Source organism: Eschrichtius robustus, chromosome 18 (genome assembly GCF_028021215.1).
Source record: "Eschrichtius robustus isolate mEscRob2 chromosome 18, mEscRob2.pri, whole genome shotgun sequence".
In the NCBI taxonomy this organism is placed as follows: domain Eukaryota; kingdom Metazoa; phylum Chordata; class Mammalia; order Artiodactyla; family Eschrichtiidae; genus Eschrichtius; species Eschrichtius robustus.
The window spans coordinates 12904392-12928061 of record NC_090841.1 but is presented as its reverse complement, the minus strand read 5'-3'; the positions used below and the strand labels follow the sequence as shown (position 1 = coordinate 12928061).

General features: G+C 40.3%; 2 protein-coding genes across 5 annotated transcripts in view; one reads left to right on the top strand and one right to left on the bottom strand.

Annotated features, from left to right (window-relative positions):
* The window catches only part of SPART (spartin), a 276389-nt gene that overhangs the window by 181590 nt on the left and 71129 nt on the right, over positions 1–23670 (top strand). The window lies entirely within an intron of this gene.
* On the bottom strand, positions 1308–10510 carry CCNA1 (cyclin A1). 4 transcript variants are annotated; one of them, XM_068526664.1, is made up of 9 exons: positions 10379–10510; positions 9383–9571; positions 6244–6490; positions 5932–6056; positions 5261–5484; positions 3949–4153; positions 2878–2991; positions 1876–2009; positions 1432–1569 (listed from the first exon to the last, which is right to left on the bottom strand). In XM_068526664.1, the coding sequence occupies exons 2-9, from the start codon at positions 9545–9547 to the stop codon at positions 1518–1520; spliced, it is 1266 nt and encodes a 421-aa protein (XP_068382765.1). In that variant the 5' UTR covers positions 9548–9571; positions 10379–10510; the 3' UTR covers positions 1432–1517. The 4 variants fall into 4 exon arrangements, with proteins under 4 accessions (XP_068382767.1, XP_068382765.1, XP_068382764.1 ...); XM_068526663.1 differs by having other exon boundaries at positions 9383–9568; XM_068526665.1 differs by lacking the exon at positions 10379–10510 and adding an exon at positions 10055–10200 and having other exon boundaries at positions 9383–9568.

Below are 23670 nucleotides of genomic sequence, written 5' to 3'. Positions count from 1 at the left end.
CAACTTCATTTCAGAAAACCCTGGAAACAAGGAAAAGGAAACTGAAGAGCCATCAGGAGGTTGCTACCGTGAGGGGTGCATATGAGAAATGACGGGAACTAAGCCAAGGCAGTGACAGCCGGAGCACGAGGACAGAGATGGATTCAGGCATCGGGAAAATAACCCCTATTACGTTTTATTTCTGTGAGACAGTCTACTTTGACGTATCATCTCAACGTTCTGCATCTTTCCCAGCCCTTCTCTAGCCCTAAATGTCAGAACTGCCACATCAAATTGTCCACTCCAAACAGATACGTCAATCTTCCCACTTCCCTGGCTCTTGCTTTCAGTGCTCGCCGGGGAGGAAAAGAGAGGAAAAATAAGGCTGAAATGAGATGCTATGCCATTATTTTAAAGGCCTAAATCCACATCATCCCTTTCTGCCAGGCAGAACACACACCGCCCGAAGGTCAGTGTGCGTCCAGGGCCTACCGATCCAGGGCTACTAATCTGGAGATTATCAAAATTTCTATTCAATCCCCAGTAGCACCACTCTCCCTCAAGGCCAAGTCTACTCTTGATTTGCCTACCAATCTTTAAAAGAAAGTTGAAACAGTGTGTTTTTGCTTCAGTTTTCCTCATCTTGTGTACTATGTCAGTGCTGCTGAAAGGAGCCATATGTGAACGTGTAGTGAGTTGAACTGTAGGATCGTGAATAATTTGAGCTTGAGCTGCGTTTAGCATGGATATCTCCCAAGGGACGAATATGAGAGATTAGCTTAATTATTCTGAGGTCCCATCCTCTGGTAAAATTTTCTTTTTCTACCTCTCTGAGCATCCTCTAGGGCTAAAATATATGCTTGATGGGTGACTAAATCAAAACTGGATGTTGACATAATGGTATCCCTTTACAAAGTAAGCATCATTTCCCTGACTTAGAATTAAATGTAAATTACCCCTCAGAGTTACCTGACCAATTCAGTCCTCAACCCACTGTCTTTACTGCCTAGGGTCCAGTAGGGAAACGAATAGACCGTGCTTGTCTACATCCTTTCACTAATCTGTTTAGGCTTGGAGTTCATCCCTTGCCAATTTATGGAGAGCTACATGAGGAGTAAAAAGACAGGAAGGAAAGAGTCTCAGAGTAGCTATTTACCACACATGAAAGTCTCTGGATTCCTCAGAACACTTCATCCTAATAGCATGCCAGATTTATAAAACCAACACAGAAGCATTCTTGAAATAAAGATGACATTTGTAATACTCTCAACTAAAATTCCAGGCAAGTGTGTCAGCCATGGTAATCAGTAAATAAGCCTAACACGTGGTCAGAAGGCAAGTTGTTTATTCTTTAGGAAGTTTAGACTATATTACAAGCTACCAATGTCTAAGAGAACCTCAATACATTTACATTCTAAAAAATATGTCATCTATATCATAGCAACACTAGTTTGACCCAACCTGCAGAAACCTATAAAAATCAAGACCAATTCTGTTGATCTGGAGATTAAGTTCTGAAAGCGCTTCGGTTCTGAAACTTATCGTAGAGGAAGGGCTGCGGGTGGTTCCACGAGAGACACGTGCATGTACCTGAAATGAGACCCAAAGCAAGTTCAGCTCAAGCCAAGGACTTTGGTTTCATAAAATCTCATGTGGGCCACAGAAAACTTTCTAGTAGTTTTAACAGAAGGGAAGGAGCTAGCTGACTAGATGTACTACACGCTGACAAATTATAAATCTAGGCCCCTCCAAACTGATTTTCTTGATTTGACATGAAACCTTACTTTTCCATCCTAGCACCAGATATACAATTTGTTCTATTTTTAATTCTGAAATTACTATCACTCGTTAAAGCTTTAAATAGTGAGCTTAGATAAGAGAATTTCAGGAGCTTACTTTGAAGCCTTGTACTTCTCCCTAATCGCTTGCTGAGGTCGATGGGGTATACCCAGGCACACTTTATGCAGCTCACTCAGGCAAGGCACAATTTCACTTAATGAATAGCCTGTAAACGTAGCAAGGGTTTCTGGCTAATCAAAACAAAAGACAAAAGAAAATTGCATCATATAGCTTTATAAGATATCAGAAATCTGAAATCTTAGTAAGTATCCATGTTCATCTCAAAAGAAACTGTAATCTTTCCTCAGAGACTTCAGAAATAAGATATTAGGAAAAACAGAGTTCTAAATTTGCTCATATTGTACAATTATAATGCTCAATTTGGGCACAGTTTATTCTCTCATGAGCAGGATTTTTTACTGGCCTCTAAAGAGCCTCTACTTACCTGTACACTTTATTTAAATAGAATATGAATGAGTCTTAGCCAAATTCAGAATAAAAAATAAGAATTCTAGAAAAATAAAAGTAGATGCCCCACTCTTGTAGCACAAAGTGAGCCTTCAGAACCAAATCTTAGGGGCCCATCTCTAATCTTGCCAACCGTCACAAGCCAAGAAGCAATGCTAACTGCCCTGTTCCTTTGAAAGCCTGATACAACCTCTGACCATCCTAATTGGACCCAGGTTATTTTACACAGAGGGGAAAAGTCAGCATCTTTTGCCTTGAAGTGGTCAATGCTTACACTACAACAGCCCTCCTTGCATAAAGGTGGGTGCTGAGGTTTCCAGACCTGCTTCCATTCAATGAGCATGCCACCACCATCCCCTTGACTTTCTGCAACCTCTGCTCCCAGTGAGCTACGCCACTGAGTCCAAGCCATGAAGACTGACCTGCAGTACTCAGCAGCACGTTGTAGTCTGCTGGTAAGGCAACCAGTTCCTTATTAAGCTAACTAACTCTCCTTCATAAGAGGCCAGCCCATTCTAAGCCTTCAGGGTTACTGAGCAGACTTTAGATAGGCCTTGAGGTTCATCTAGAAAGAAGCAACTAGAATCTTACCCAGAAGTGCCTGTTCACAGTATAGTTTGCCAGGCAATAAGCAGCTGCAGCGATCAGTGAAGGAAGGTATTTCAAGAATGGGTCAGCTTCAAGGAGACTCAGTTCTGCTACATACTAAGCACAAGAGAGAAAATCTCATTGGAATTAGGAATTTGACTAAGGTTACAAGCAAACCTAGAAATGTCAAGGGGACAAACTGTCATCTTTGTTCAGTGTGCATCTAGTGATGAGTGCAGAAATAGATGCTCAAAATTATTCACTGGGTTAATAATTGCTATGCCTGTCCATAACCAGAATAACATTTACATTGTAATAAATTTCAAGTAAATTTCAAAATGGATAGGCAAGTATTTGGCCTAACCGTACAGTATACGTGAGGGTTATTTATACTAGTAGTGCAGGTTTATGCTGGTCAAGTAGCATTGCTCTGGCCACTGGAGCGGACTAGAGCCTTCATCCAAAGGCAAAAATATGTCCATGTTAAAGCTATTAATTTATCAGGCAAATACATGCAGTTCAGAGGCTAGAACAGTACCAGTGGAAACTTATCAAATTAAAAGAAACATATTGGGAAATTTATAGAGACATCCTTATTACTCTTTGCATAGCATATAAATACCAGATATATTAGATCATTACGGACGGAAACCAAGTTTTCCAAACCAATACTTTAGTGCCTTCAACTAAAGTTCTAGAACTCCAAATGACCAAATAGTGCTTCATTACTTAACAAGTTAGGATGAGATTAGAGCCAAATAGAGCCATATTTATCTTGTTCCCATTCTGTAAACCTAAGAGGTATTGCTTGCATGTGGTCTGTATATAACAAGAGAACAGTTTCCAAGCTTAAATTTTTTCTAAGACCTGGGTGATTAGACAACCCATGTCTGCCAAACACGATTACTAGTAATGTCTCGTAAGCAGAAGTCATGTTCTTAGAATTAGTTCTCTTCCAGTTGCCAAAAAGCTTTTCTGGGCCCAAGGCAGAGAACTGAAAAGGAAGGAAGAACTGAAGGAGGCTGCTTTTTTTATCCAGTTGGCACTGAAGTTCTTGGAAGTCACGTGGCCTACCTTGGCCAGGTTCTCAGTCCTGACACACACTCCTTGCCTCCTTAAGTACTGAAGGAGAAACTGGTTGGTGGTTGGCACTGTCAGGTCAAAAGCCAGGACTTTCAGGAGCAGGTGTTCCATTCTCAGCAGTTGTCGTTTTGTGTAGGTATCATCAGTTATATAGACAAACTCATCTACTTCAGGTGGATATATTTCTTCGTATTTCCTACAAAAGGGAAAGAGTTTGGGGAAGTAAAGCTTTGACCCTGTGCTCTCCCTCTTGTGCTGTCACAACCATGCCTGTCACATGGCCCTTGCAGACTTAAATATCACTTACAAATCACGAAATGGTATAGGTGTGAAAAGAGGAGGAGCTCGTTTCCAGAACAAGAACACGAGTATGACAAGGCTGTGTCGTACTTGCTGCTACGGGATAGTAAAGAAACAATTTCCAACTGGGAATTTTAGGTTTTGGCTTCTCATATGCTGAAAGATTCTGAATGACAGACATGTGGGTAAATTCCTCTTAATTCTATAGACTTCAAATCATCTTGTGGAAAAAAATGTTATGTTGAACACAACGGTAGGAAAAAACTCCTTCGGTCTTAGATTTTTTTGAAAGATCATGTTCAGTTTTCTCTATTGAATTAGCAAAAGATGCTATGTATCCAAGAGATAGATAATGATACAATTTCACTGTTATCAATTCTTTGGTTTTGTTTTTGTTTCTCCTTTCTGTAGGGAAATTTTTGCAAAATTTTAGGCATTAATAAGTATAATGTCTGAGACCAGAAGAATAGAAAGGAAACTACCATTCAGTAGCAGGTCACTTATTTAAAAGAAGATTAGCCACAACCTAGCCCTTTTCTACACAATTAGATATTGTTATGAATGATTGATAGTAACAGGAACCAGCTAAAATAGTTTATTCACTATAACCAAATAAACTGTGTTATTATGAGTCACTTGCTAGACCATGAAGAAGGGTTTTATATAACCAAAATCTCTTTTAATAGGACATTTACTCATACTAGAATACAGCCAAAAGACTACACCACAAAATAGTTAAATTGGATCCTGAATTTGAGCTGATGGCTGCCTTAGTCATGATATTGTACTTCTTGTTAAGAGGATCTTAAACATACAAATTGAAGAGTGAACATGTGGTAAGATTCAGATTCTCAGTAAACACTGTAAAAATGATGACATTCCATCAAAGGAGGCATGAATAAGTTTTACTTATCAAGCACTGCATTTCTCCAATAAATGGGAACGGAAATCAAGTGTTTTGACAGGCTGAAGTTTCACATTATTTGAGCTGAAGAACACTTACGAAGCCAGGAGAAGAGCTGCTGTTCCTACAAGCTGCAGTTTCCCTCTCAGAACAGACATGCAGGAAAGAAACCTGTCCAGGAAGTTGACGGCCAGGTAGAGAGTCTCTGCCCGAAAGTTATATTCTTCTCCCACCTCAACCAGCCAGTCTACCAGAATCGTTCGCATGCCTTCTGTGATGTCTGGTTGTTTCCTCATGTAGTGCACTTTGGGCCTGTGTCTTATCTGTTTGGGGAAAGAGTTTTGATATTCAAATAGTTGCTATGTTAGAAAGATTACTCCACAGAACAGTTGCTATTTTTAAAAATCTCATGAGCAGAGGTTAGCAGGAAACTCAGTCAAGAGCCAGATACATCTTTACCATGATATGGAAGAAAGTGTGAAATTCTGGTTCTGTAATGCTATTAGTTAACAGATGACTTAAAGGAGGGGGAAAATGGCAATAATCGTTATCCCCAAGAGTGAAATACTTAACATACAAACCCTTTGAGTCAAAGAGAAATAGTCCAAATAACTGCTACTCACCTCACAACTATTATTTTTCATAAATGTTCTCATGTTTAGATGTCACAAGAATGCCATTCACTAGTGATTATGGCCAAGAGTGTATAACTATCTTAATATGAAGTGTTTGGGGTGCTGGAAATTGAAGGAGAAGTTGGGAAAACTCACTTCAGCTTCTCTAAGGTACTGATGAATTTCTTCAGCATATTCAGTCACATTTATCACATCTGTACCAAAATCTGATGCATCTTCAGACTGGGAGTGGAGAGATGGATCTACCAGCATAGGGGAAACTGCAGGGGGTTCAACATTATCAGGTAAGAACATTTAATTTAAAAACTAGTTCCATCCACTAACCCTCTACAGGCAGTTGTGAAAATAGTTACTACTTCAGGGTGTTCTCTTGCTAGTTATATGCTACTAAACGCTGCAGATGATTACAAAGACAGGGTACCATCAGCCACAGGTGAGTCCCATTACCTGTGTTAAAATCCAGCAGGAAGTGAAGGTCTGACTTGAGTGTGCTGGTGTGTACTTCATAGGCATCCTCAAATGCCATCCCCTCTCGCCCTGTGCAGCTGTCTCTGTCCCCTTGCTCAGGCTCATCCATGTACATGTCAGATCCTTGCTTGGCTGGCACCTGAACCCTGCTGTCAGACAGCGCTTCCTTTCCAGCTGGAGGGAAGACATTTTCTGACCCAGAGAAACACCTGAGTGTTGTGATCCCCTAGAAAAGGGTTAAGTTTTTTGTTAGAGGGCCCCCCCCCCCCGCCGTAGCCCTCATAGGTGCTAAGAACCCATGTGACTCAAACCAGCAGGCTGGAAAGATGAGAGGAATCTTAAATTGAAATATCTGCAATTGAATTTCAGAAAATGAAGCTTCCAAAGGATGACTTTGTCCTTATCTTTGTCTACATTTGACATTTGGGAAAGGAGCTACCTAAAATTTGTCATCTTCCTCACATATTTATCAAAGGGAACTCAAGATTATAGAAAAAAAGAAAAACTATAGCTCTCCTCCAAAGTGAACTAGGTACCACATGTGGGTGGAAAATTGTAAATCAGTTTTTGTGCTTGTAGCATGACAGGCTTTTATACCAACCCAGCAAGGTTCTTGACACACAGTTACTGAGTTCCTATTGTCCTCCTTAAATAGTTAACTTTTAGTCAACAGGCTCCTGTAAAGGTCCCATTTAAACCTAGGTACTTAGAAACATGATGATTTTAGAAATGCACACTACGCATAAATTCTCCTATAAGATGTAGAACCTTATTATATGACATAATGAGAATAATAAATGAGGTTCTAGACATTTTTAAAATACAGCCAATAGTATTTTCTCAGCAAATTAGATGTGGGGTGGAAGAAAAAGAAGGGTCAAGGATGACGAAGGTTTTGGGGTTGAATAACAGGAAGGATGGATATTTCGTTTACTGAGATGAGGAAGACTTTGGGAAGAGCAGTCTGGGGCCAGGGTTGGTGTTTGGTTTTGCCTAAGTTTGAGATGCCTACTGCATGATCCAAGTGGAGACATCAAGTAGGCAGCTCACCATGTGAGCCTGCAACATAGATGAGAGGTCCAGACTGGAGATAGAAGGAGGAGTCATCAACAGATAGATGGTATTTAATGCCAGGAGACTTGAAGAGATTGCCAAGGGAGTGCGTGCAGATTCAGATCAAATACTAAGCCCTGGCAAAAGCTAGAGGCTTTTAGATATTGGATGAGGAAGAACCAAGATACTGAGGAGGTGTGGCCAGTGAGCTAGGTGGGAAACCAGGAGAGAGCCCTGTTTTCCAGGCTGAGTGAGAAGAAACTATTTCAAGGAATAAAGAGTGATCAATAGTGTCAAATGCTGCCAATCAGTCAAGTAAGGAAAGGATTAAGAATTGAGTCAAAGACAACAAGAGAAGAATTTGAGACAGAGTATTCATTCAACAAACATTTGCGTGCTACCCTGGCTAGGCACTATTCTAAACACTGGGAATACAGCAGAAAACCTGATGTCCAAAATCCTCAGCCTGATGGAGTTTACAGTAGACAAACTCTCAGGAAACACTGCCGTAAATGGGACAGTTGCTGCCAAGAGCTTTGTAGATGAAAGGTTTTTAAGACTGAAAAAAAAAAAAAAATCACAATATATTTGCATGCTTCTGGGTTTGACCCAGTAGAGAAGAGAAAACTGAGAAAGAAGAGCTGATGGAATGATATCCTTGAAGAGGCAAGAGGGCAGCAGGTGTGCTGCACACATGGGGGTTCACATAACTTAAGAGCAGGGACACATGGGTCATGAAGCAGGAGGGGGATGGCAGAGTATATGATACATGGGAGCATGTGGAAATTCCCTTCTGGTTGCATCTATATTTCTAGGAAAATAGGATATAAAGTTATTAGCTGAGAGGAAGGATGGAGATAGAGGCTTTGGAGGATAAAGAGAGAAGGGAAAGTATAAAATAGAAGGTTTCTATAAGAAGGTTGTAGAGGAATAGAACCGGGAAATGTAGAGGTAGTGCCTGGCAACACAGAGGTTAGCTAACGGTTATGAATTTAAAGTGAGCATAGGAGTAACTACCAATTCATGAGAGGTTTTAGACTTCAAGTTTAAAGAAGTAAACATCGCTAAGCAAATTAAGTTTGTTAAAACCACCTTTACTCAGTTTTTTCCAAAGCTTGTAACAGATTACTTTGGGTAATTTTCTCCCATAACCAGATGCCACCAAAACACAGATGCCTTGAACAGTCAGTAGAGGAGTCAGTAGATGAGGCTTCTGATCTGGCCTCCGTCATGACTTTTTTTTGAGGGGGGCGGGTTCTTAAACCTCTCAAATTTTCTCACCTATACAATGGAAAGAATACCTGCCCACCTATTCCACTGTACTATTGCCAACTTCATTCCACTATAGATGTGCAGTACAGGCTTAAGGCACAGTTATGAGAAGCTTGTCTAATAACATACTTGAGGAATATTTTTTTTAATTTCAAAATTCATTCTTAAGGATCCAAACTCCTCATTCGCATTTTAAGTGCCTGAATTTGTTTACAGTCTGTTAAGGGAGGTACCTATGATCAGTTAAGCACAAGCAACTGTTATCAGATGGCCCATGATCCGTTTGCCTAACTGTCCTTTGTCCTGAGGAGAAGCCGACTTTTGAAGCATGCATTTGGAAGTTATCTAGTATAGCCGGATCCAGTCCTGATTCTAACACCATCACCAATGAGCTTAACAAAGGTTATCCAGGATGCTTCAGGCACAGCCTAGATCAATCTGAATACCACTCCAATCTGGAAGATCCCCAGTTCCATAGTTTATTTTTGGGCATTCACATTCCCTTTTAGCCCAGAACTTAACTGACTTTACACATACTTGACCTAAACAGTATGTGTTATTTCCTTGATATTGGCAAAATAACAAAGAAAATTATTCATGTTTCTAGTTGGAAAAGTGACCTGACAATGTGATCTTTAAATTAAAAAAAAAAGTCAATGTCCCTATAGTCCAGATTCCATGGTTGAATACTCAAGAAGAGTTTGGAGGTAAAATTTCAAGAGAAACCCACCTCCCACCAAGACATGAGAGCCCTTCTCAACGAGTAGCCTTCCCGGCTCTTCTCAGGCATTACCTGGCCACAGGTCCTCCTGTACTGCCCATTCTCAGTTAGCACCCCTAGTACTGTTCTTTGTGGCGGATCCTGGACAAGCTGGGCTCTGGTTATCATCTGACAGGCATCAGGACCTCGGGACACTGGAGCCAGCACTACTCCGCTCTTGGAGCTGCTGAGATGCATAGCCTCAGTCTCCACAGGCTACTGCTAGCAAGGAAGGAGAAACAGACAAGCCGGTTAGTCAACCTCTTCCACGAGGGGCTCCAGGAATGCAGCGAATCTCCAGAAGAGAGAGCACTGTGAGATATCTTCCCTGCAATTATTAGGGCTGAAAGGGCCTAAGTCACAGTGCAAGCGATCAAAGCTGCTTTGAACCAAAACAGTGATTTGAATCTCTCCAGGCTTTCTTCCAAAATCTGGTTGACGTCTGGAAGGAGAGAGGGAGACATCTGACAAACCTCCAAGCCGAGACACTAAGCCCCACGTTAATTGGGAGTCCAAACCTACAAGCCCGTGTCTTTCCGGGCTATGATGCTTATCCGTCACCCCACCACCCCGCTGCCTGCAAACAAATGACCCAGGATACATCACTGTGGGAAAGTATGTCCCTTTCCCAAGTGATAAGCAGGGTGCTCTTCCGCGGCCCTCCTCCCACAAGACAGAAGGCCCCAAAACCTGCTTGGAACCCACAGCGGGCCTCGCTCTTCACCGTCTTATATCTTTATACATCTGTCTCCAACAATTAGCAAGTGCACACGAAGACTGGGAATGAGGAGCCGCCGAAGGGGGCGGGGCGGGGCGGAAGGAGACCGAGATGTTAATAGATTCCAGTCTGGGCGCCGAAGTCCCAGCTTTGGTGGCCCAGCGCTCAGAGCTATTTACTTTCAAGACCCCCTCCCCGCGTCTGTTAAATCGGCCAATCAACGGAGCTCCCGGGCCTCGCGGGGACCGTTTCCATGCCAACCGCAGGGGGCGTGCGCGTTCTGAGGCCCCATCGCTATGGCGTTCCCTCACCTGGCATGCTCCGGGTGGACGCACGCGACCCCTGGGCGTTCAGGGCCGGGTGGGGCCAACCGGCGACGGACCCCGGCTCCTCCTACCCGGACCTGCTCGGGCGTGCCCGGGCGGGCGGTCGCCGTGGGTACCCGCGCCTCTTGTGGCAGACGTCTGGAAGGGAGGAAGGAGGCCCGCCCCGCGATGGCCGGGGTTTGGAAGGGACTGTTTCCTTGAACCTGTTCTCCCAACAGCCGCTAACTCCTCCCGCTAACGTCTTTTCCGCGGCCCGCTCCTGAGAACCTTGGCTCGGGAGAGCGACGCAGGGCCCTCGGGGCTGCGCAGGCCGCGGCGCCTTGACCGCGCCCGCCTGAGAGCGCGGCTCGCTCCCTTTCCCCGGTTCACACACCTACACCTCCTCCCAGAGAGAGGCCAAGTAGCAGCGAGTTGGCACCTGGTTTGCTCCGGGGCCCCTTAATTCGTGGTGGCGGCGTGTCCTCGGTCATTTTGGGCCCTTGCGCACCAGAGGCCGCTCCTGGCTGGCCCGGGTTCTGGTGCATGTAACCCGGCAGGGCGGGAGAGGAGATCTGGGGTTTTAGGGTCGCACGTGGTGCTCGCAGTCCCCACGAGAGGTTTTCCCCGACCGGTTCGGCAGCCACAGCGTGAAGCTGGTCCAGGAACGCGGAGATAGTGGCCCAGGAAGAGGCAGGAACGCGGGTGGCAGCAATGGGGCCTGGGACGTTGAGGGGAACAGTGGTGAGCCTCGGAAGTAGGGGCGGGTGGGGGGGGCCTGGCCACGTGGGGAGGGAATCCTTGGATCGGGGTCCATGGCAAAGTGGGGAGGAAGCAGGGGACATAATTTGGGGTAGAGATGAGGGTAGGGAGAAGGGGCCCTGGCCACTCAGGAAGGGAAGAGAGGTCCTTGGAAACTAGGGAGGCCTGGCACCTGCAGAGGTAACTGGCAAGACAGGTAGAAGAATCTTTATTTTTTGAAAATATTCGTGTGTGCATGCGCGCGTGCACACACACATATTACATATGTTACTGCTTTTGTCTGTTTTTATTTTTTGAAACACTCATCCCAAAGTTTCTAAAGCAGACCACTAAAACCATTGAAATGGCCGTTTTAAGAACTGGTTAGTTATCACCTTATTTTGAATGGAAATGATTGTTAATCTTACCAAAAATTTTTTCTTAAGTATTTATTAATGTGTTCACCCAGTGAGCTGGGTATGCGTTAATTTAATGGGAAAATTGAAGTATTCTACAGAAAGTGAGGATGAAAGCGTTTGTTGGAGTCAGATGTTAGGGGGCAGTTCGGAAGCATCTTGGAAATCAGTGCTGGATGCAGGAGGAGAGCAGAAATGGATTTTGTTTAATATGAAACTAACTTCTATACGTTTATCACCAACTTTCATTCATTGCGAAGCAGCGATCCGATCCCTGTGCACCCTGCAATTCCTGTGCCTCTGAATATGAAGGCAACACAGGAGCTATGGTAACATCTTGATTGCGACAACAGATGTAGGCAGGCACCAAGTGCTGGGCTTTGCAAAAAGGTACTGCTCTCTGGGGGAGGAAAAGAGCCTTTCTGCTCCCTTCCCGCCTAGCGCCGCTTTTGAAAGTCTTCTTGGGACCCCTCCTCCATCTGACGGCACTGTTGTGATTTCTGGGGACGCTGAAGGCCTCAGTGGTGGGGATTCACTTTGGACTCAGGAACAAGTTTTGCCAAGAGCCGGGGTTGCTTTGGCAGGACTAGAGTTCGTGCACTCAACGTGACCTGACCCTCTGTACATCCCTTTTGATCTGATTTCCTTGACAAAAGTGACCGAGAACCTCACGCTCTGCCTTTCTTCCAAAACAAAGGAGCCAGTGCAATGTTTGTTCCTGGAGCCTGTTGTCTTGATCCTCTTTTCTGAGATTGAAGCTCAAGCAAGGAAAGGGTAGCGCTGGCCTCCTGGAGACGCAGCTCTTTGGAGCTGAGTGTCCTGACTCAAATCTGGTCAGGACCAGAAGAGGAGGCTACTAAGGTGTCTGGAGCCTCTCAGCTGTCTTTAGTCTGAAAAATACCTTTTAAAAAGAAAATAACTCTTAACCAGATGGGACCCTCGGATTATTTCATACCTGTTTTCCCCTACCCTCTCTCATGTGAATAGCTGCAGCCTAATCCGGTCTTAATGAATATGAAATATTATTATTATCATTACATGTTACCATCTTTCTTCTTTCTCCATCCACTTTGTTAAACTTGGCAAAGCGAAATGATATGTGGCTTATGAGTTTATTGTTGTGCTGCCTTAGAATTCAGTATTAAATCATTGAAGTCCTCTGCTCAGATCTTAAATTGGAGAGTAATTCAGGTGAACTTTTATGTATTTTTTTATATGTGCATACATATAAATTCAGATATTTATATAACTTGTGCAATACTTATGGATTTCCAGAGTTTTTTAAAAAAATCGTCACTAAGTATTTGAACAAGTAATGATTGATGGCATAAAAACACACTCACCTAATAGGTGCACAATTTTTATAAAAAATTTAAATGGAAAACTTGGCCTTATAATTAGGAAAAATCGGAGCAGAGAGAAAGAAAGGACTTTCTCACAAATTATGCAGTTTTAGTGAGATTCATAATTATATCAATAATTTTGCTATTAGTGTAACAAAATCAGGATTAGGACTCAAAGTCGAGTAGATTTTCAATGTCTGCGTAATTACATAAACTATTTGTTAATATATTGAGAAGTGAACAATACATTTTATTATAAATACATCTTTAATGTCTAAAGTATTTGATATAACTTATATACTAATATAACAATTTCTTAGTTTAAAAATTTACTTGGTCAGCACTTCCTGCCTGATATTCAGTGCTCAGCTAGTTTTGATGCTAGGATTAATTTCCATGATAAGGATGACAGCTAAATTCTTTACTAGGGATTTTTGAATCCCCAAAGTCCTATTAAAACTGATTCCTCCCCCCTCCAAATTTCAGTTCAAAGACAGTGTTTTCTGTTTGCCAGCAATTACCTGGCAGTTCAGAAGCTGTTATTACTTCTCTTCCATTTGCTCATTGTAGCTAGTAATTAACCTTCTGTTCAAACATTTCAGTTTTCATTCATTTGTATGAAATCAAGTTGATTTTCAGCATAGGGATGAAAAAGAGATGAAAAAGTAGAAGAGCTATTTTTTTTTAAGGACCTCTGTCCCTTTTAGGGACTTATTTTGCCTGTTCATGGTCATGCCTCTGCCATTCTCAATATACATTTAAATTTAGAACATAACTATGTGGTAAGATGAGAGACAGATGCTGGGGATGGCAGGCGATTTGTGACATTTTAGCCCACTTGACCAAAGGATCCAGTGAGTCCAGTTTGAGAAGCAGCCAAAAACTTTACCTCCTTAGGAAGCTTATATCCTTGGGTGGTGCAAAGTGGATCCCTTAATACGTAACAGGTGAAGTTAGTTTTCACTGAAGTTTGTAAAGTCACTTTCTCTGAATGAAAATAGTTTGAATACATACATGATAGTAGCCAAAGTCTACTATTCCTTCACTCATTTTACAAATATTTTTTTGAACATCCATCTTATACCAGGCAGTAGCTGGATATGGGACAATTAAAAAGGATCCCTGCTCTCAAGGAGCTTTTTGTTCAGACAAGGAGAAGGTAAATAGATTGTTATATAAGGTGCAGCATAATTAGTGTTTATTTCATCATGGGTACACAGATGTATGAACAGAGAGCAGTAAGAACTTAGCAAAAAGGAAGAATGCATGTTGCTGTGGAGATTTGGAAGCAGTATCCAGATCTGATAATAAAGATGATTAGAGTAAACAATTTTTTTTTGCGGGACAGATGGTATAGTCTACGTTTATTCTAGAAAGGGGAAACCCAAAGGACAAGAATTTTCAGCAGTGTTTATCCACTGTCTCCCAAGGGAAAGCAATAAACTGTGGTGTCTCAAAATACCCCTCAAGACTGTCTCTCCTGGTTCTGGGGCAGACTCCACAGCAACTATCTCATGAAGAAGTCCACTTCCCAGCAACCTGGGTGAGAGGAAGCTGGTTCTGGTGACTTTAGTAACCGTGAGTCAGCCCCCAGTAATGTGCTCACCTAGGGGTGCACTATTAAAATTAGATACCCATCACTGCAGACTTGAGGCCTCTGGCAGTAGCCACCCCAAAACTCTGTACCAAGGGGAAAATAAGTTTCAGTGGGACGATGGAACCATTGTGACTTAAATAATTTGAAAAGTTTTGAGTTGCCAGATCTTTACTGAAAATCAGTTTATTATTGGAGGAAGTCAAGAACCTGGATTTTACCCAACCTTTCCTAGATCTAAAATTCATCTGATGACCCATATGTTGTTATGAGGCCATTGCATCATTAAAGTTAGCTGTCATTTATTGGCTATATCTTTTTAATTTATAGTACTGCTTATACCAGTTTTTCTGTGAAAATCAATTATTTTACCATCAGTTCTATGACACTGTTAATTCTATAAAATAGATTTCCTGTGTTTTACATTTATCTCCAATTCTCTGAATCTCTCATTGAAAACGTTATGGAATCTTCACATCACCTGTCTGTGACTTTGTCTGGATGAATACCATATCTGAAAACAGGCTCATGTCCTGTTCACTACAGTAATCATTTATTAATATTTTCTGCATATTAATATTTTTGTTAATTAAATCCTCCTGCCGGTAAATCACAGAATATTTGTAAAATTTGTTTTGCATTACTTCAGTCCTTTTATTGCTCATCTGTAAATTAATATCAACAGTGGTCGCAAGAAATGAGATTGGTTCCCATTCTGAACTTAGATTTTTAGCAAAACAAAATTTTTCATGCTAAAGACCAAAAAAATCAAAATCTTGTTGCAGGCTTCTTATGCCTTTTTTATTACTATCATGACTATCTAGCCTAAAGAGTTCATATAGTCCTCACTATATGAAAATTCTATCTGGATAAAAAATATCTCAATCACATATAACTTTTCCTTATAGCAATGAGTCATAAAGCTGACTGCGTGTATATGTGTTCTTTCTTAGGCATCTAATATATTTTGACTAACTGAGGCAGCTTAGTGTTTTTGTCCATATTACCAGAATTAATTTTTATCATTAATGAACCTTTTGCCTAGTCAACAGTCAGTCAAAACCACTGTGTCCATATGAAGTGCATTGTGTTCTATAATGAAGAGTGCAACACATTTTAATTGTTGTGATAGACATAGGGGAGACATGGGGTTACATAAGTGAATAATAGTCTTGCTCAAAGTTCAGTCTTACAGAGGAAGAAAACAAATACACAAATGATTACCCACAAGGTAGAGTGAGGCTGTTGTCTAAGAAGTCCAGAGAAAGTTCTGGTTAAGGTCCAGGTGAGTTTTCAGTTCATTAAGAAAATCAGGAAAGTTTTCCTGAAGATGGCGCTTTTGTGTTTAGCCTTGAAATTTAGATCCGGTTTTGATAAGCAGGGTTTGGGGTGATTGTTTTGGGAAGAAAATATTGCATGAGTAAAGACACAGAGAAAGAAATTGCAGAACAAGTTCTGGGGAATGCTGGTGCTTTGTGGCGCCTGAGTTTATAATAAAGAATACAGGTTGGTGATAGTAGACAATCAGAATCTTTGGGATCATCATGTAGGGTCCTGAGTGCCAGAGTGAGGAGTTTGCTGTGAGACTTTTGGACAGAGGAATGACAACATTAGAACTATATTTATAGGAAAACAATCTGAGAGCAATGAATAGCCCAGGATTTGGGAGTAGGAGATGCGTTAGGAAACAATTGCTGGAGGATATGAACACCTGAACCAGGACCATGCTGTGGGCACAGAAAGGAAAAGAGGCTCAATAAAGTCACCATGAGTGTGGAATCCACATGACTTAGCAACTGACTGTATGTTTGTTTTGAAGGAGAAGATGGAGGCAAACATAATTTTGCAATTTCTAGGTCAGGTTGATGGAGCAATAGTAAGGTTGACAGAAGTAGGAATGCCAGATTAACTGGTTTCAGAGGAAAAAGGAAGTGAAGAACAAGTTTAATTTTGTACATCATAACGATAGAAGTCTTTCCTAATACCTGTCCAGGACCCTCCATCTCCATCCCTATGTATATATGAATTATGATAATATTGAATTGCACCTGTTTTCAGGGGGTGATGACGGGGATGAAGGTAATGGAGATTGTAACACATTTTTCAAGTGTTTGTCTAGTATCCCCACTGTAATTAGCAGTTACATGATTATGCCAGGAAAACCCATGAAGAATAAAAGATCCACAGCTTCCCATTTGCTGTTTCAGGGTACCACTCTTCCGTTCAAGAGGCCCTCTTCCAGGACAATAAGCCCCCTGAGGTCAAGGACTGCATATTATTCAACTTTGTAGGATCTCCTGGCACAGTGCCCAGAACAGAGTAGGCATTTAATGTTTGCAGATTAAATGACTGAATAATAAGATGTAATTTACACTTGTTACGTAAATGAGCCAAAGATGGCCTGTGTATGTTGGCCCAATGTTGTTAACTTGTTCACAGCAGGCCAGGACCATTAGCTCAAAAGCCGGCCAGTCCTAAACTCAAATTCTGGCACATTCAATTGTTTTCAATACACCCCCAATAAGCATAGGTTTTAGTCATTTAGAGCCTGCCTGCTTTGCATGTCCTATGAAACTGTACCCAGCATCTGTTAGCCTTAGATAAACAAACCCTGGGACTTTAAAAGCCCCCAAGTCCCTGCTGCCCTTTGGAGCTCTCTGCCCCATCGTGCTGCAGAGTGACACCACTGGACATGTAACTTCCCTCTCCGTTTCCTCTCTCTCCCAGGAATGCCCTTGCTCTCTTTTTCTTTTGGGTGGTGACCCCACACCATTGTTTCCTGACGGTGTCATGGTTGGTGCAACTTCCCATCTACCCCTCCACGCCCCCCCATGCAAACCTCTCAAAGCAGCACCGAAATAAAGCTCATTGTGTGCTACTGCCACCCTGTGGTCATATCTTTTCCCTGCTCTCGCAAATCCCTGAAGTCATGTAATACTGTATTATGTGTCCAAGAGAGAAAACATACTGATTTCTTAAATTTGCTTTCTCAAGCCTATGTGTTTGTTTCTTTCTTCCTCTTTAGTAACTTCAGATTTTGGCACTCATTAAAAACATTCTTAGACTTGGAAAGCTGGAAGGGGATGGAAGTTATTTCATTAAATCTTGTTTTACACAGATGAGGACACTTGGGTTCAGACTTCTCTCTCTTTCAAAATTCAGCTCCTGAAAGTGAAGTTTCAGAAATAAATTAACGCACATGACTTCTAATTCCAGGATTTACCTAAGAAAGTGATCATAAATAAAAGATAGCAGAGATATCACAAAGATAGCAGTAGTCTGAATAACTATTATGCAACCATGTAAAATAATGTAGATTTTTAAAATAACATACAGAAATGTTCATAATTTTAGGAGATATAAAAGTATAAAAACAGTGTTTAGTATGTTGCATTTTTTAAAATTTTTATATGCTTAGAGAAAGCACCAACAATAAATACCAAGTATTTAGTAGTTATCTGTGCATCATAGGATTAGCTGATTATAAGTAAATTCATTTGGCATATCTATAGTTTTTGAATTTCCTATAATAAACAATATTAATTGCTGAATAAGAAAAAAATCATTATTAATGAAGTAAATTATCCGGGTGAGTTACAGGATCAGACCAACAGCACTGTCCAATAGAACTTCCTGCAATGACGGAAATGTTCTATATCCTCACTGTCCAATATAATAATGAGTGGCCAAGTATAGCGATTGAGCATTGAAATGTAGCCAGTTCAACTGAAGAACTGAATTTTTACCTTAATTTACATAGTTATGTCTAGCTAGCAGCTACCATATTGGTCAATGCAGGATTAGAATATTTGATGGTTGAGAACAGTCACAGAGCACTGAGGCATCATGGACAGTCTAATTCTACTGTATATGCAAATGTGAAAGTTTATCTTGTCTAGCTTCCTCCTAAGTTATTCTTATACCATAATTTGGGATAAAGTGCACAAATAAATATTGACACAAAACCATCTATTCAGTGTAGGCTCTATGAGAAGTATTGACTTCACCATGTGATTCATAAAGAAGACCCATTTATAAATGAACAAGGAAAATTCATCCAGAAATTGCATTTTTCCTTGTTAAAATGAAAAGTTCCTCCTTTTCCCCGATCAGGCAATAATCCAGAGATAGAACCAGCACAACTGAAAGATCAAGTTGGATTCTGTTCACCTGGTGAATTAAACCTTCGCCATTTCATTTTTTTTTTTTTTTTTTTCGCCATTTCATTTTATAGCTGTAACTATTTACTTGGATTTGCTGAATGCTGGACTTATATAATCGTTTATATAAATTTCAGCTTAAGTTTTATTTTTGTTACTAAAATTGTATGTTGAATTTTGTGACCAAATTCATACCCTCCTTCCTTGATTTGAGAACTCACCTCTCAGATTGGTACCAGTGTTTGTGAAATCTTCATCTCTCTACCAGTATTTCATCAGCACCCAAGATCCGTCCTTCTTTGGGATCTATTGTTTTGGTTCCTGCTTCCTGACGGAAGGAAGCACTTCATCTGTAGGAACGACCTTCTGCTTTCCAGAAGAAGAGTTAATTTATGTAGCAGTGTGCTTGCTCACAGTTCTGCTTCTTGATATTATGGGAAACAAATCATTTCTCTCTGTAGTCTCCTTAACTGAGTAGGATTATTTTTTAATAGATTCCATAGCGCTGTCCTTTGTATATTAATTTACTTGATAAAGCAAGAACACTCTAGTGATTAAAAATTCTAGAGATGTGCTGGGAATAACATTAGGAACATTATTAAGATGATAGGTTTTTCAAGTAGAAATTTTCTGGGAGAAATCTTTACAATTTCAATGAATATAGATGATATATAGCTAGAGTTATGAGTCATTTTTGGCTTTCAAACCCAAGAGAATTCATTTAGAACAAACTGAAGGTGGCAGAAACAGGTGCTTTACTGAAGGTGGCAGAAACAGGTGCTAAAAAGAGAGAAGTGGAGAGTTTGTAATTCAGGCTGGAGGGAGAGACAGGAAGCTGGGGAGTTAGAGAAATCAGTCTAACCAAGTGTTGCCATGCCAGCCCTTTGGGAAAATAACCAGGAAATTTATTTACCCAGTTAATGAAAACAAGTTCAAATAAACAGTGATGACGTAATGTGTACTTTATAAATGGGATTTGGAAATAATACTCTGAGCAATATCTGAGGAGATGAAAATAGTAGATATTTTCTTTGTTTCTTTTTGTTTACTTTGAATCCACAGTCAGTATTCTATCCCACTAGAACTGAACCATATTTAAGTTGTCTGCGTTTTGTCGGAAGCTGGCTTTGTATCCTTTTACTGAAGAAATACAGAAAAAAACAAATTTCTTGTGTTGCTAAGACAAGAGGAATAAGCAAAATGAAAACTTCTGGCCTTCAGGTTAAAGTTTCTGTTGATTCCAAGCAGAGACCAAAGCAGTTGTGAGGAAGGAACACTGAAAAAGAATTGAATCCCACTGAGAGAAATAAAGGAGAAAAGCTTCTGAAGCTGGAGGAACAGGGCTGGGCATGTTCCCCAGATATGTTGGGGTGTAATGTTCCTCTTTCCTTCTAATAAACTGCAATCTGTTGAGGATTGACCATCTGTCAGCTCAACAATAGCAGTGATTTCTATGTGATAAATAAAATGCAAATTCTAATCCATTTGAATAAATTAATAATCTGTAGGAAAGTATTCTAAGGGTTTTTCAGGGTGGAACTGATTTAAACATATCCATTCAAATTTTGATTTAAGTCATTAATCAAAAAGACTTTGTTTAATCATTTTTTCCTATGAGCTGCTCTCTTCATTTTCCACTTTGAAAGTGCACTTTTGGGGAGAGATAGGGATCTGAATTATGTAAAAACAAAATTGCACACCTGACACAATGCACAAAAATAAACTCAAAATGGATTAAAGATCTAAGTGTAAGGGCAGACACTATCAAACTCTTAGAGGAAAACATAGGCAGAACACTCTATGACATACATCACAGCAAGATTCTTTTTGACCCAGCTCCCAGAGAAATGGAAATAAGAACACAAATAAACAAATGGGACCTAATGAAACTTAAAAGCTTTTGCACAGCAAAGGAAACCATAAACAAGACCAAAAGACAACCCTCAGAATGGGAGAAAATATTTGCAAATGAAGCAACTGACAAAGGATTAATCTCCAAGATTTACAAGCAGCTCATGCAGCTCAATAACAAAAAAACAAACAACCCAATCCAAAAATGGGCAGAAGACCTAAATAGACATTTCTCCAAAGAAGATATACAGATGGCCTACAGACACATGAAAGAATGCTCAACATCATTAATCATTAGAGAAATGCAAATCAAAACTACAATGAGGTATCATCTCACACCGGTCAGAATGGCCATCAGCAAAAAATCTACAAACAATAAATGCTGGAGAGGGTGTGGAGGAAAGGGAACCCTCTTGCACTGTTGGTGGGAATGTAAATTGATACAGCCACTATGGAGAACAGTATGGAGGTTCCTTAAAAAACTAAAAATAGAACTACCATATGACCCAGCAATCCCACTACTGGGCATATACCCTGAGAAAACCATAATTCAAAAAGAGTCATGTACCAAAATGTTCATTGCAGCTCTATTTACAATAGCCAGGACATGGAAGCAACCTAAGTGTCCATCATCGGATGAATGGATAAAGAAGATGTGGCACATATATACAATGGAATATTACTCAGCCATAAAAAGAAATGAAATGGAGGTATTTGTAATGAGGTGGATGGAGTTAGAGCCTGTCATACAGAGTGAAGTAAGTCAGAAAGAGAAAAACAAATACAGTATGCTAACACATATATACGGAATCTAAGGAAAAAAAAAAAAAAAAAAAAAAGGCCATGAAGAACCTAGTGGCAAGACGGGAATAAAGACACAGACCTACTAGAGAATGGACTTGAGGATATGGGGAGGGGGTGGGGTGAGATGTGACAGGGTAAGAGAGTGTCATGGACATATATACACTACCAAATGTAAAATAGATAACTAGTGGGAAGCAGCCGCATAGCACAGGGAGATCAGCTCGGTGCTTTTTGACCACCTAGAGGGGTGGGATGGGGAGGGTGGGAGGGAGGGAGATGCAAGAGGGAAGAGAAATGGGAACATATTGTATATGTATAACTGATTCACTTTGTTATAAAGCAGAAGCTAACACACCATTGTAAGGCAATTATACTTCAATAAAGATGTTTAAAAAAAAAAAAAAAAAGAGTCATGTACCAAAATGTTCATTGCAGCTCTATTTACAATAGCCAGGACATGGAAGCAACCTAAATGTCCATCGACAGATGAATGGATAGAGAAGATGTGGCACATATATACAATGGAATATTACTCAGCCATAAAAAGAAATGAAATGGAGGTATTTGTAATGCGGTGGATGGAGTTAGAGTCTGTCATACAGAGTGAAGTAAGTCAGAAAGAGAAAAACAAATACAGTATGCTAACACATATATACGGAATCTAAGGAAAAAAAAAAAAAAAAGGCCATGAAGAACCTAGTGGCAAGACGGGAATAAAGACACAGACCTACTAGAGAATGGACTTGAGGATATGGGGAGGGGGTGGGGTGAGATGTGACAGGGTAAGAGAGTGTCATGGACATATATACACTACCAAATGTAAAATAGATAGCTAGTGGGAAGCAGCCGCATAGCACAGGGAGATCAGCTCGGTGCTTTGTGACCACCTAGAGGGGTGGGATGGGGAGGGTGGGAGGGAGGGAGATGCAAGAGGGAAGAGAAATGGGAACATATTGTATATGTATAACTGATTCACTTTGTTATAAAGCAGAAGCTAACACACCATTGTAAGGCAATTATACTTCAATAAAGATGTTTAAAAAAAAAAAATTGCACACCAATTTTTTTTCTGAACAGTCTTATGTTCTTTTGGGACAAAAAAAATACACTGCATGTTACCTTTGGAAAAAGCTTATAATTTAAGAACTGAAATTCATTATATTTTACATATAATAAATAAGAATTATTTTACTATTATGAAATACTGTTTCTCAGAACAGAAATAGGCATAACTCCAAACTTCTGATTTCCTTAGTAGCTTTCTAGATATGCCTCTAAAATACTCTCAAATCCAGCCCTTACTGCTACCTTTGATTTAACATATTCGTAGAACTTTTAAAAAGTTTGAATGAATATATTCTTTCATATAATACCTTACCATGATAAGTTTGACTTGTAATTTATCAATTGATTATATTTTTGCAGTTGCTAGGATGTTTCACAAAATAATAAGTATTACCAAACATTTTAGTTTATGTTTTTATATCTGATTTCTAAAAATTAACCTGATATTTATCCATGCTGGGTGTCTATATAAGTATTTTTTAGAACGTATTTAGAATGAAAGTGAAATAGTGATTTCTATTTTCTCTCTAACAATCTTGCAGTCTTCTCCTACTGTTAAGCTGTAAATGGGCAGAATTTGGATTCATGGGAAGGCTCTCAGCTGAGAATCCGAACTGTACATAAAACTATAAAGCTTTATTGTCCCTTCCTGTTTCTGTATTCATCCCATCTATTTTCCAGCAAACATTTATTGGGCACCTACTCTGTGGCAGGAACTTTCTTAGGTATTGGGAAGCCAACAGTACACAAGAGAGACATGGGTTCCTGTCCTCAGAATTTATAATCTACTCCCTACTTTTCTAATAGTGGCTGTGAATCGATCCTACCAATTGTTTTAAATTCTGTATTAAACTCTAGATTTAAAACAGTGACATTTTCAAATACCCTCTCTTGCACAAGGGCCCAAGCTCCTCCCTCCGGAGCACAGGTCACCGGCTATGACTCTCAGTCTCACTGATAGATTCAGTGCTGACAGTTCTATTTAATTCTGTGTTATTGCTCAACCAGTGTCTAAGGATTTCAAGACCTTTATGAAAATTATATATTTATCTTTCAAGCTCTAGATGGCTGACTCTTTACCTTATGGGAACATGCACTCCTCAACAATGAAAATATTGAAAAGGTGATTAAGGTTTAATTAAGCTGCCAAGTCAATGAGATTGATATCTTTAGAGATAATTTCCCTTGCCAGATTTTAGAAATGATATAAAATTCATTTTCAAACATTTATCCGCAAAGCTTTTCAGATTTACTTACACTACAGAGATATCATAGAAGCTCTAGGAAAAATAGAGTATTTAGAGACATCAGAGATTTTTGTTGTTGT

Excerpts from the sequence above, each read along its gene's own strand:
- CCNA1 (XM_068526664.1), bottom strand. The coding sequence starts at position 9,547 with ATGCATCTCAGCAGCTCCAAGAGCGGAGTAGTGCTGGCTCCAGTGTCC. Across the intron at positions 6,491-9,382 it reads ACAGGAGGACCTGTGGCCAG|GGGATCACAACACTCAGGTG; the intron begins GTAATGCCTGAG and ends ACCCTTTTCTAG. Across the intron at positions 5,485-5,931 it reads AGTACCTTAGAGAAGCTGAA|ATAAGACACAGGCCCAAAGT; the intron begins GTGAGTTTTCCC and ends TTCCCCAAACAG.